General features: G+C 45.0%; 1 protein-coding gene across 7 annotated transcripts in view; it reads left to right on the top strand.

The window, feature by feature from the left end:
- The first annotated feature begins 676 nt into the window (after nucleotides 1–676).
- The window catches only part of GBF1 (golgi brefeldin A resistant guanine nucleotide exchange factor 1), a 319,690-nt gene continuing 306,653 nt past the window's right edge, over nucleotides 677–13,713 (top strand). For 4 of the 7 annotated variants that reach the window (XM_077259200.1, XM_077259198.1, XM_077259199.1 and 1 more), the window contains exons 1-2: nucleotides 820–959; nucleotides 11,991–12,093. In XM_077259200.1, coding sequence (XP_077115315.1) covers nucleotides 12,001–12,093 — 93 coding nt within the window. In that variant the 5' untranslated portion in view covers nucleotides 820–959; nucleotides 11,991–12,000. Of the gene's footprint in view, nucleotides 960–11,990; nucleotides 12,094–13,713 lie in introns of all 7 variants that reach the window. The other 3 variants (XM_077259202.1, XM_077259204.1, XM_077259201.1) reach the window with 1 other exon arrangement.

Below are 13,713 nucleotides of genomic sequence, written 5' to 3'. Positions count from 1 at the left end.
CTGCACATGCCGCATGATCTGTCCCTCTTTCTGCTCTCCAGTGGTTGGGTGGGATAGTGCTGGTACATAGGCCCTTTAGCCCTGCACCATGTTGAAGAGCGCAGAGAATACAGGCAAATCAAACATTAGCCGGATTTGTTTTTCTCCTACGTCTCCCCATAAGTAGTGACTAGAAGGAGTGGCGTAGGGAGCTCACAATGGACAAACACGTCTCAGCTAGTAAAATCAATCCCCCATGAAGATAACCCCCAATGGCTCCTGGTACAGGATGGTCACAAAGTAGGAAAAATAATGGTTTCCCAGAAATGACAAAGCCGGCATTGGTAGGAAGGGGTTAACTTAGAAGCATCTAGTCTCTGCTTTGTGACCGCAGACTAGTCCGCCACACTGCAATACACGAGCGGCAGCCAGGGAAACGCTCCACATCATGTCCTGCAGCAGCCCCTCAGCATCAGCCAGGAATACGTCACGGGCTAACCTCTGACCCCGCTGCGTACGCCAATCATGACTCTCCCAAAGACGGATTGGTAGTTCGGCATGAAAGTCCCGCCCTCGGTGCACCCGCCCACCTAACGCTGCCAGCGTCCCCACAGCACACACATTTGTCCCGCCTCCTTAGCCCCATCCGTTAGTTGATTGGACAACACGTCCGCTTGTCGCTCGTTAGTCTCCAGTGATTGGTGGAGAGCTGTGGTTTCCAGGTGTCGCGGTAGGGTGCGTTACCACGTCACTGAAGTTTACAGGGAAGACTGGAGCCGGCTTCTCGCGGGCCCGTGCTGTGGACGTGTCCCTGGTCAGCGTCTCCTACGTGTCTGTAGCCAGTGCCCGGCACCATTGTCCTAATTGCCAAGAACATAGTGATGACTGATGTGTTGTGGCCACTGTAGCTGAATGTGAAGCCAACGTCACCGCCGCTGCCTAGGCCGCCATTTTGGATCCAGGGTCAATCCCACTGACAGGTAATATTGGGAGGCTGATTGCAGGGTGATAATGTGACACAGTGCTGGCCGTGCCCAGGGCTCACCAGCCTCTGCACAGGCCGAATGCATGGCTGCCTCTTTCAGTGGCCCCTTGTTCCTGAGGAGTCTGCCCTCTGCTTTATTGCCTTACATCTAGTTTCTTAAAGGAATTTTCCATTTGTTTTAAATGAGGCTTCAGAAGATGAGTATCTGTAGGGTCCCCTGAGCCTGAGGTGGTTGGCATGTGTCTGACTCTACCGGCTGGCGGTCTTCATACCTGGAATCCTCTAATGTAGAGTGTAAGCCCACACAGGCAGCGTCCTCGCCCCTCTGTATCAGTCTGTCAGTGTTTGCTTACTGTAAGTGATATCTGTAATCTGTATGTAACCCCATCTAATGTACAGCACCATGGAATCAATGGTGTTATATAAATAATAATAACAACAGGGAGGTGGGTGGATTTAGGGGAAGCGTGGCACCAGTAGTGGCCCAATAATTCCGGCACTGGATGTGTTGGGGCTCATTCAGATGTCTGGTTTTCTTGTACAAGTTCTGTCCGTATTTTCTCCACTACAGTCTGGGGCGGCTCCCACGCCTGAAGTCTTCCCGGTCGAATGTCTGCACTTGGCCTATTTTGACCAGAACCGAAGATTAGTCACTAAATTCAAGTCTGAAAAAATCAGACGACTCTCCGATGCCATCCGTGTGCTGCCGGTTTGATAAGAGAAGATGGAGGGTTTGTTTGAGAAAAACTAATGAAACTCGGACCATATTTTGCACGAGAAAGGTCCCTGCTGTCTGAATGAGGCCATAAACACATTACTTTTCCAGCAATGATGGTGTATTGCATCTGTGGTATCTGGGTCTGTATTATGGCACCGATCCAATCCTTCTGTTGGCCTCTGAGTTCACAAAGGTCTTAAAATTAAAGGGCTTTTCCCACTAATAAGAGTTCATTTTAATCAATAAATCTTGGAATGATAATTTCCACAATTGGATGTGTTTAAATAAAATGCTCCTGTGCTGAGATAGTCTTATAAATGTGCCCCTGCTGTGTACTGTGTAATGGCCGTGTCTGACTGTGCAGGAACATGGTCTGATCATACCACATCAGCTGGTTTATTTCTTTGAAGTAAAACGTTTAATAACAGGCAGGGAAATGTTTTACTTCACACAAAGAATTAGCTGTCCTGTCTGTATCCTCTCTTTTGCTTCCTCCCCTGCCCAGGAGCTGTGGTATGATCAGACCTTGTTCCTGCACAGTCAGACACGGCCATTACACCAGTACACAGCAGGGGCACATTTATAAGATTAGCTCAGCATAGGAACATTTTGTTTAAACACATCCAATTGTGGAAATTATTGTTGTTCCAAGATCTATTGATTAAAATCAACTTTTGTTTGTGGGAAAACCCCATTAATTCTAAGAGACACATTGGCGTCCTACTGATGCACTCATTACACCAATTCCTCCGAATAACATGAGCTTACAGATATCACTTCTTCTGTGCATTTACACTACTTTAATGCATTTGGTGCATTCATAGGCACATAGATGCCTTAAAGTAACCAATCTGAACACGTCTTCATGGAAATAAAAAATACATATTCTGTAATGTTACAATTGGCCACCAGTCATCAAAACTGTAAGACCGTTGGACTTAGGGCTCATTTACACATCCATGGCAATCAATCTGAGCACAAAGCGCTACATCACAGACAGTCCGTGGCTCTCCCACCCAGAGTGTAACAGCTTCATGTATCAGATATGTCTATGAAACTGCCACGCTTGGGTCAGGAGACCCGAGGACAGTCTGTGCACTGCCATCCGATCTCGGACCGATTTGCATGGATGTCTGAATGTGCCCTTGTACCTTATGGTTGTGTGTGTCTGACAGTAACCACAAGCACTGTGTGCACTTAGACTTAGGCGGGGTCATGATAGATGTAATAAGACATGGGCTAGTCACAACTGCAAATTGCAGACTTGTCTGGCTCATGTAGCTTTACCCACATAGTAGGCAAGTGCTGGAGCTGCCTGCTATTTACATGCACTAGTCTGGTCTGTAAAGCAGACCAGAATAGTGCGTGTTGTGATTTTTTTTTTTTTTTTTTCATCTCAACACTCCTTCCCCCCCCCCCCCCACGCAGACCATTGCACTGGCATCAAATTGTATCTGTCACACAAAAGCATCACATGTCCATATACCGTATTTTGCAAATTGTAAGACACGTCGAGCCATAAGAAGCACCCCAAATTTTGGCGAGGAAAAATAGGAACTCTATTTTTTTTTGTTTTATTATAAAATGGTGGTGTCTTCTACTCCACTTTTACGGTAGCTTACTGGGGAGGGGCAGCTGTGGTGGAGCGCGGTCCTAAGAGGCTGTGTTGCCACTGCAGGAAGCTGGCAGTAGTGGGGCGATGCTGGGAGGAGGGGGTGTTCGGCCGTGCGAAGCTGTGGCAAGCTCTGGACTTTCCCAAAGTTCACCGCAGTGAAAAGGATGGAAAGTGCGGGGGGAACTCTCAGGCTATGTGCCCACGTTGCGGATTCGTGTTGAGATTTTTCCGCACCGGTTTTGAAAAATCCGTGGGTAAAACGCACTGCTTTTTACCTGCGGATTTACCACGGATTTCCTGCGTTTTTTTGTGCGGATTCCATCTGCGGTCTTACACCTCCGGATTCCTATTGAGGAGCAGGTGTAAAACGCTGCGGAATCCGCACAAAGAATTGACATGCGGATTCCGCGCTGTATTTTCCGCAGTATGGGCACAGCGGTTTTGCTTTTCCATAGGCTTACATGGGCCAATCCGCTGCAGATCCGCAGGCAAATCCGCAACGTGTGCACATAGCCTCAACATTTTCTGAATGCCTGGAGTCCGCTGCAGATTTGCATCACCGAATACCCCCCTCCAGCAGCAACCCTGCCTCCTGAGATCCCGCTGCACCGCAGCCGCCCCCCCTCACCCTGGTAACCTATATTCAGATTAAAAATTGAGAAACTACTGATTTTGCTGGGGAAGGCTGCAGCCACACAGTTAGACAGGATTCACACTTCTGTATAACACGGCCGAGTGCAATGCCATAAAACATCACATAGCACTCTGCCCAGTGTTACTCTATAGGGAGATCACATCTGTGATTATTTTCTCATGCCGATTCTGCATGCTGCGAGCGGCAGCGAGACTCTGCTCACTCGCAGCAGTACAAGTCTATGGGTGCGAGTGAAACATCGGCCTGCACTCTATCACCCCAGCGCAGTCCGATGTACGGCAAGTCAGGCCATGGAGGAGATGGGGAAATTACTTTCTCCATCTCCTTTGCACCTGTGCTGCGATTCTCTCATGCGGCACTGACACTCAGATCACGCTCGCAGCAGAGCAGGACATGAGTGTCATTAGCATATTTCGTCTGATGCTCTCACATTGTTTGCCATACGCTCGTGTGACTCTGGCCTTACACGTGCCTGACTCGGGTCCTAAATAATGTTTCTTTTCCGGCTTATAGCGAATCTGTAATCAGGTTTTTGCCATCTAATCTTGAGAGCAGCGTAATGTACAGAGACCGTGATTCCAGCGGTGTGTCACTTGGCTGATGGCTGTAGTTTTGGTAGTCACTGTTATATCAACATGCGATTATCACTAGATGACTAATAAACCTGCTGCCATATAGTGCTTCATATTCATGAACTTTGCATAACCCCACTCCCACCAATGATTGACAGCTGTTTGCCTATGCACAATGTGCATAGAAATCTGCCAATCACTGCTGTGATCGGGGTTATACAGAGCTCAGCATTAGGCTGTGTGCACACGTAGCAGATTTTTCGCGTTTTTTTCGCTATAAAAACGCTATAAAACCGCGAAAAAAAACGCTCAGATTAAGCATCCTATTTAATAGAATGCAATCCACATTTTTTGTGCACATGCTGCATTTTTTTCCTGAGCGGAATCGCATTCCAGAAAAAAACCCAGCATGTTCATTAAATTTGCGGAATCGCGGGGATTCCGCACACCTGGGAATGCATTGATCTGCTTACTTCCCACATGGGGCCATGCGGGAAGTAAGCAGATCATGTGCGGTTGGTACCCAGGGTGGAGGAGAGGAGACTCTCCTCCACGGACTGGGCACCATATAATTGTAAAAAAAAAAAAAAAAAAAAGAATTAAAATAAAAAATCATGATATACTCACCCTCTGATGGCCCCGGAGTTCTCCTGCCTGTCAGCGGTGCACGTGGCCGCTTCCGTTCCTATAGATGGTGTGTGTGAAGGACCTGCGATGACGTCACTGTCACGTGACCGCGACGTCATCGAAGGTCCTGCACACACACCATCTCTATAGGAACGGAAGCCGCTGAGGAGATCGGCTGTTTGCAGAAGGTGAGTATAACCATTTTTTTATTTTTTTTTTATTATTTTTAACATTCTATCTTTTACTATTAATGCGGTATAGGCTACATGAATAGTAAAAAGTTGGTCACACTTGTCAAACACTATGTTTGACAAGTGTGACCAACCTGTCAATCAGTTTTCCAAGCGATGCTACAGATCGCTTGGAAAACGCTAGCATTCTGCAAGCTAATTATGCTTGCAAAACGCTAGTTTTCTGCGGGAATATGCATGCCTACTCCGCATGCGATATACCCGCGGCAGGAGTTGCAGAATTGCCGCGGAAATTTCCGCAGCAATTCTGCAACGTGTGCACTTAGGGTACCGTCACACATTGAAATTTCCATCGCTACGACGTTACGATTCGTGACGTTCTAGCGATATCGTTACGATATCGCTGTGTCTGACACGCTACTGCGATCAGACACCCTGCTGAGAATCGTACGTCGTAGCAGATCGTTTGGAACTTTCTTTCGTCGCTTGATCACCCGCTGACATCGCTGGATCGTTGTGTGTGACAGCGATCCAGCGATGTCTTCGCTTGTAACCAGGGTAAACATCGGGTAACTAAGCGCAGGGCCGCGCTTAGTAACCCGATGTTTACCCTGGTTACAAGCGTAAACGTAAAAAAACAAACCGTACATGCTCACCCGTCGGTGTCCTTCAGGTCCCTTGCCGTCTGCTTCCTGCTCTGAGTGCCGGACGGAAAGTGAGAGCAGATCACAGCGGTGCTGCGCTCTGCTCTCACTGTACGGCTGCACTCAGAGCAGGAAGCAGACGGCAAGGGACCTGAAGGACACCGACGGGTGAGTATGTACTGTTTGTTTTTTTACGTTTACGCTGGTAACCAGGGTAAACATCGGGTTACTAAGCGCGGCCCTGCGCTTAGTTACCCGATGTTTACCCTGGTTACCCGGGGACTTCGGCATCGCTCCAGCGCCGTGATTGCAACGTGTGACCGCAGTCTACGACGCTGGAGCGATGATTATACGACGCTGCGACGTCACGAATCGTGCCGTCGCAGCGATGAAAATTTCAATGTGTGACGGTACCCTTAGCCCTAAAGAACTGCTTTATCTACTGCAGATAAAAGGGGATATTATCAAAATGACAGCATACAGCTGGCTTAAACATGGGACCCTGGTGAATGTTTTATCTTTAACCCCTTCACCCTCTGGCCACTTTTCAATTTTTTTCGTTTTACGCTCACCTTCTTCCCAGAGCCATAACTTTTTTACTTTTCCGTGAATATGGCCATGTGAGGGCTTGTTTTTAACGGGACGAGTTGTACTTTTCAAAAACATCATTGATTTAACTTATAATGTACTGGAAAATGGGGTAAAAAAATTTCAAGTGCGATGAAATTGAAAAAAAAAATGCAATTCCCCAATTTGTTTTTTTTTTTTAGCTATGTTCCCTAAAGTGTCTCTCTTTTTCGGGATCTAAAGCTGGGTGCGTGCTTACTTTTTGCATGCTGAGCTAAAGTTTTTATCAATACAATTTTGGGTAGATATGATCTTTTGATTTCCTATTGTTACAATGTTGCGGCAACAAAAAACCCGGTAACTTTGGCTTTTTAATTTTTTTTTTCTCTCGTTACGCCGTTTACCGATCATCGGATCAATTCTTTTTATATTTTGATTGTGCATTTATGAACGCTGCCACAACAAATATGTGAATTTTCGATTTTTTTCTTTTCTTTTATTTTGAATATTACGAAAAGAGGATGATTTGAACTGTGTTTTAATTTGTTTAATATTTTTAAAAACATATTTTTTTTACACTTTTTACTTACTTGCTTCAATAGTCTCCATAGGAGACTTGAAGCTGCTATCTTCTGGACGCTTGTGCTAAACATGTAAGGGCTTCAGCCCTGCTATGTGTAACAGAAATGCTCATCTGCTCTTAACACCGGCCACTGGGCGGCACTCATAGCAGATCGGCTATGACACCCACGGGGGTCTCATGCAGACCTCTGGTTATCATGCCAACCCATCGGCCCCCTGCAATAATGTGACGGGCGGCGATGGGCAGAGCTTTTGACGCGCTTGGGCACCATCATGTTAAATGCCGCTGTCAGATATTGACTGCAGTATTTAAAATGTTAACAGCAATTGGGTAGATCGCGATTCCAGAGGGCTGATAGAGACCTGCGGTACTGGATTGACACTGTTCCCCACCGCACACGATTTAATGACCTGTATCCTCCTGAATCGTCACTCAGATAAGTTCTCTGAATATTGTATAAGTATGTCTCCTGATGAACTGATTTCAGGGAAACGCGTCTACAGTATTGGTGATTTGAGTATTCTATTTGCTTATAAACTATTTATTGACACTGCTTAGTGCTTTGTGGCATAGTCTAAGGGGGAGACCACGTGGGAGACACAACATATGATGTGATGGGTGTGTGTGTGTCTATCGTGAGGGGGTAAACGGGGACTGTATAATTAGAAAATTATCTATTTAATTAGATGTCGACCCGATAGCTGCTACTGCATCGGCAGCGTCATCTTGCTGCAGAAAAAAAAATGTCTTCACTGAGATGGCGCTGGCTGCACTGCGCAGTAGCATGCCGATAGTTACTGCGCAGGCACGGCCAGTGCCATTTTCAAACTGATTTTTATTTTTGTGAATTTATGGATACCATCATAGAAAATAATTAAATACACATTATAGATGCGATCACGCTGCAGCGCAGGCACGGCGCCTGCAGAAGGGGATTTTTATTTTTTTTTTGAATATGTAAATATAATATTCATCATGTAAAATAGGGGGCCGGGATCAGTGACCTGTCAGAAGACATACTGATGAATACCTAACCAGAGCACTACTTGAAGATCCCCCATCCCCCCCCACAGCCCGCCCCGGAGCACGAGCATACCATTACCTCAAAACCTAAAAGTATAGATTAAACAACAACCACAAGAAGAATTTCTTCAGCCAAGGTATCACTTTAATCAGTATAACGGCGCCAAGCTGACACTGTCTGTAGGTTACTCAGCACAATCCTGCTGACAGGTTCCCTTTAACAGGAACAGTGAAGATAAGTTCTGGAAGACCAAGCAAAATTTCAGTGGGAGCTGTTCGTAGAATTGCTAGAGAGGCAAAACAGAACCCCTGCTTGACTGTAAAGAAAAAACATCAGTAAGATTTAGCAGACTCTGCAGTTGTGGTACATTGTATTACTGTTCCGAGACAACTGCACAAATATAGCCTTCATGGGAGAGTCATCAGAAGAAAACCTATCCTTCGTCCTCACCATAAGATTCAGCGTCAGAAGTATGCAAATGAACATCTAAACAAGTCTGATTCATTTTGGAAACAAGTCGTGTGGGCCGATGATGTTATTTAACATAATATAACTCTTTGGCCACAATGATTAAAGGTATGTGTGGGGGAAAAAAAAAAAGAGCTCAGAATTTCAGGAAAAGGAACATCTCGCCAACCATCGAGCATGGAGGTGGATCAGTCATGCTTTGGGGCTGTGTTGCAGCCAATGTCATGGGGAACATTTCACGGGTAGAGAGAAGAATGGATTACTGTAAAATTAAATTTCAACAAATTCTTGATGCAAACATAACACCAACTGTAAAAAGAAAACAACAAAAAAAATGAATTTGAAAAATTGATTGCGTCTACAAATGTATAATGACCTTAATCAAAATCCATAGTAGACTTCCTCTAAAGGTGCAAGCTGAAGGTTTTACAATTGCCCTCACAGACACCTATTCTAAACAAAAAGCGTTTACAAGTTGTGATACTTTAAAAAGGGGTGCTACTAAGTTCTAACCATGCAGGGTGCTCAAACTTTTGCATTGCCCCATTTTCCTTTTTGGGTACCATTTTATGGGGGTAAATACTGTTTCCCTTCTAACTTTTTTTTTTTTTTTTTGTATTGGTAGACAAGTACATATACGTGATAGACAACACGTTATCCGAGCATGTTTGCTCATCGCTAGTTGATACATACATTTCTTTGTAAAGTGAACAATTTTTATTGGTAAAATTGGTATTTTCTTTCTTTTGAGAACACATTGCACTACTTTGAAAGTGCACTATATTATCCCAGCCTTTGTTATACTGACAGGTACCCTACTTGACCCAGTTTCTGGCAGGATCTAATAGGCAGAATGGTTTTTAAGGCCTCATTGAGACATCCATTTTTCGTGTTCAACTGCTTTCCATAGTTTTCACAGATGGCACTCATACCGGTGATAATCTATTTAGCCATTCACATGTCTGCGATTTTTCACAGACCGAGCGGTCCATGAAAAATCATGGAGCCATTTCAGATTTCAATCTGAGGGTCGGATCAAAATTGGCAATCCAAGTCTATGGGTCCGTGAAAAAGTTGGATTGCAGTTGAACAATATCCAAGTGTAGGTCCAATTTTTCACGGACTATCAGAGGAGCAGGTGGAGAAACTTTTCTTTCTTTCTTCGTCACATATGAGAAATACTGATGTGCTGATCACTCATCGGTCTGGTCCACTAGTGAAGGCCAGAGATTGTAACATTTATACCTATTACACCTGGTATATACAGCTCCTAAATCTCTCCATACAATAGGAGTGGGAGCAAGTAATATATGCCCAAAATGCGGGATGGGTCACACTGATATTTTACACATGTTTTGGGTGTGTGGCTCTTGAAAATTTTTGGAAACGCACTGTTGGTTACTTAAAGGGAACCTGTCACCTGAATTTGACGGGACCAGTTTTGGGTCATATGAGCGGGGTTTTCGGGTGTTTGATTCACCCTTTCCTTACCTGCTGGCTGCATGCTGGCTGCAATATTGGATTGAAGTTCATTCTCTGTCCTCCATAGTACATGCCTGCACAAGGCAATATTGCCTTGCGCAGGCGTGTACTCCGAAGGACAGAGAAGGAACTTCAATCCAATATTGCAGCCAGCAGGTAAGGAAAGGGTGAATCAAACACCTGAAAACCCCGCCCATATGACCCAAAACTGGTCCCGCCAAATTCAGGTGACAGGTTCCCTTTAATTGGTGTCTTTGGTGTAAATATCTCAATGCGGCCTATAGTTTGTATGCTGGGGTATGTACATGGAGGAATTGAAGATTGGCTATTAAAAGGGCACTTTACCAAATAAGAAAAATGATAGAAGCACACTGGTTAAGTATGGTAATTCTCCTCCAAAATTTAGAGAATTTACTGAGAAGATGCATTTATTATTTCAGTTATTTTTATACTAATAACCCCTATCCTGGTATATATGGCACCCCCCCCATGCTGGTATTCATGCCCATCCCCCCATCTCCATCCGGGTATCCATGCCGCCCCCTCATCTCCACCCGGGTATACATGCTGCCCCCTCATCTCCATCCGGGTATTCATGCCGCCCCCTCATCTCCATCCAGGTATCCATGCCCAATCTGGTATACATGCTACCCATCAAGGTGCACACATAAAGAAAGAAAGAAAAATAATAAAATAAATGTTCTACTTACCTTCCCTGAGCTCCTTCGCAGCGTTGCGTCCTGTTCTGATGCCAGCAGCTGATTTCTGCATGTAAAGGCACATTACATCACTGGCATGCGCCCTCACCCGCCGAAGTCAGCTGACTGAATATGCACTGCTCCTCCATGTCTAGGACTATGGGAGTGAAGAGCAGTGAATATTCATTCTGTTTAATAGCAGGCACACTGTTATCCGCAGCTGCCTGGTTCCTGCAGCAGATGGGCGATCACGTGTGCCCACTATTAAAGAGCATAAATATTCACTGCTCTCCACTCCCAAAGTCCCTCCCTCATGTCTGCAGTGGCTTCAGTCCATAGAGGTGGGAGTGACTATGGGCGTGGGGAGCAATGAATATTTATTTTCTCTAACAGCGGGCACAAGTGTTAGCTGCAGCAGCCGGTCCCTGCCTCTTGTGCCCCCCAGATCCACAGCCAGACTATAAGATAAGGTACACCTGGATTATAAAATGCACCCCCCACTTTCCTCCAAAATTTTGGAGGAAAAAAGTGCATCTTATACTGGACCAGCAAGGTCTACAAACAAAGGGTGGGACAAGGAGGTGGGTGATGGGTTTGTATGGGAATTTGTGTTAAGATTTTTATTGAATTTTTCCAAATACAAATATTATCTGATTAAAAAAGTAATCCGATAATTTTTCTCATATGTGGAAAATACTGATGTCTGAATGAGCCCTAAATGTGAGCGTGCATTTTAAATTTTTTGTCTCCTGAAATACCAGATCAGTCTCTTATTTTGTACTTGTTCTTTATTAGGAAAGATTTTCCTTTCTGTTAAATATTGGTTTTAGTTTTCTTCTCTAAATGTTGGACAGAATTTTGTGATTTCTCTTGTGCGTTAATAATTTGTTTGTCCTGCTTTGAAAGTAACTTTGGGCAGATGGTTTTCCCTTGTGGATGCCACCTGCGCTTTATAACAGAAATCCTTGTCTTATTGGCTCCTGTTTGTTCCCTTTTTTGCCACAATTTTAATGGTTTTCCTTGTTTTCTCATGACTAGATCAATATTTGCATGGAATTATTGAGCATCAGGTGTAGCACTATGTTGGCAACGTGTTTTGATTGCCCAAGCCTCTGTTCTTGTGTGAATTTAAGGTCTTGGGTTATTAATGTTGTGCTTCTTTCCATTATCACACCTTTTTAGGACTGTTAAAATGGACAAGAATATCTACATCGTCCAAGGGGAAATCGGCCTCGTTGTTGGCGCTATAAAACGTAATGCACGATGGAGCATGCACACCCCTTTGGTAAGATATTGTTGCTTCTGATTAGTTTCTCTATTATAATCTATGGTTATGAGGATAAGAATGAGTATTATTATCCATTGTGTATATCCACCAATTAGACATTGTCACAGGTTTATACGTTTAACTGTACTTTACACCAGTGATTCCCAACCATTTTAGTCTTGAGGTGCTAGTGTTAATTTTTAACTTTGGGATCCCCTAACAAATAAGTGTGCACCATGATTTAAAAAAAAATTCAGTCTTTGCCCTGATACAGTTATGCTTAACTCTGTATGCCTAACTACAAATATACATTAAACTGTGCCCCATCAATTAATAATCACCCGACATACCAATATCTGGCACAATGTGCATACTATGTACAATGTGCATACTCCCACTCTCGTCTCCAAGACTTTACACGTGCTGCGCCGATTCTTTGGAATGCACTACCTAGGTTAATACGATTAATCCCCAATCCCCACAGTTTTAAGCGTGCCCTAAAAACTCATTTGTTCAGATTGGCCTACCGCCTCAACGCATTAACCTAACGATCCCTGTGTGGCCTATCATAAAAAAACAAACAAACCATAATCAGGTTCCTCTCATCATGTTCTCATACACTTTATGCAGTTAATAGCACTCTGTGTCTGTACTGCTACATACTTAGGCAGTTAACTGTTTCATGCAGCTTTACATGAACACCCGAGCCTTACACTATGGCTGGTCCAAATAACTAAAGCAATTGTTACCATCCGCCTCTCGTGTCTCCCCTTTTCCTCATAGTTTGTAAGCTTGTGAGCAGGGCCCTCATTCCTACTGGTATCTGTTTTGAACTGTGATTTCTGTTATGCTGTAATGTCTATTGTCTGTACAAGTCCCCTCTATAAGTTGTAAAGCGCTGCGGAATATGTTGGCGCTATATAAATAAAATTATTATTATTATTATTACTAGTATCTGTGTATACTAGTATCTGACACCCTGAATTCTCTGAGTGCAATTATACCCCACATTGTTCCCACTGATTGAATAAATGTATACGACACACTGCAGCTGTCATCTCACAACACAGACCGTAAAAGCAGATCTGACTGCTGTGAAGTGAGAGCTGCAGCTGTAGCATGCATCATTCTAAGTCTGTGCCAGTTAGGCTACTTTCACACTAGCGTCGGGCCCGGCCCGTCGCAGTGCGTCGGGCCGAGGTTACCGACGCTAGCGTTCTCTGCGCCGCACAACGGGGGCAGCGGATGCATTTTTTCCCTTCCCCATGACAGCACCGGTACATGAGAGATGGTCCCGCCCCCAAGAACAGGAAACCTGCATAGGAGATAAAAGATGGGGGCGGCACCTCTCTCCTTAGTTTGGTTTCCTGTTCTTGCGGGGAACCTGCGGTGCTGCATGGGGAGAGGTCTCCCTCGCTAAGCCGGTCTCTGAACCGAGGTCCGCGGTGGGAGCAGCGGCGGCGGCGTACGCGCGTCGCCTCCATACCTGGAGCTGCAGGTGCGTCCTTCCCACTGCGGACTCCCCGGCGTCCGCTCCTGGCCGGAGGCTGGGCCGGGGGAGAAAAATGAGCGTGCCCATCACGACGCTGGCGCCGACTGAATGGGGAACTTCCTGGTGTAACCGGAAGTGACGCTACA

Source organism: Ranitomeya variabilis, chromosome 4 (assembly GCF_051348905.1).
Source record: "Ranitomeya variabilis isolate aRanVar5 chromosome 4, aRanVar5.hap1, whole genome shotgun sequence".
NCBI classification, from domain to species: Eukaryota; Metazoa; Chordata; class Amphibia; order Anura; family Dendrobatidae; genus Ranitomeya; species Ranitomeya variabilis.
The sequence above is the reverse complement of the archived record's forward strand: the minus strand, read 5'-3'. Positions and strand labels throughout refer to the sequence as shown.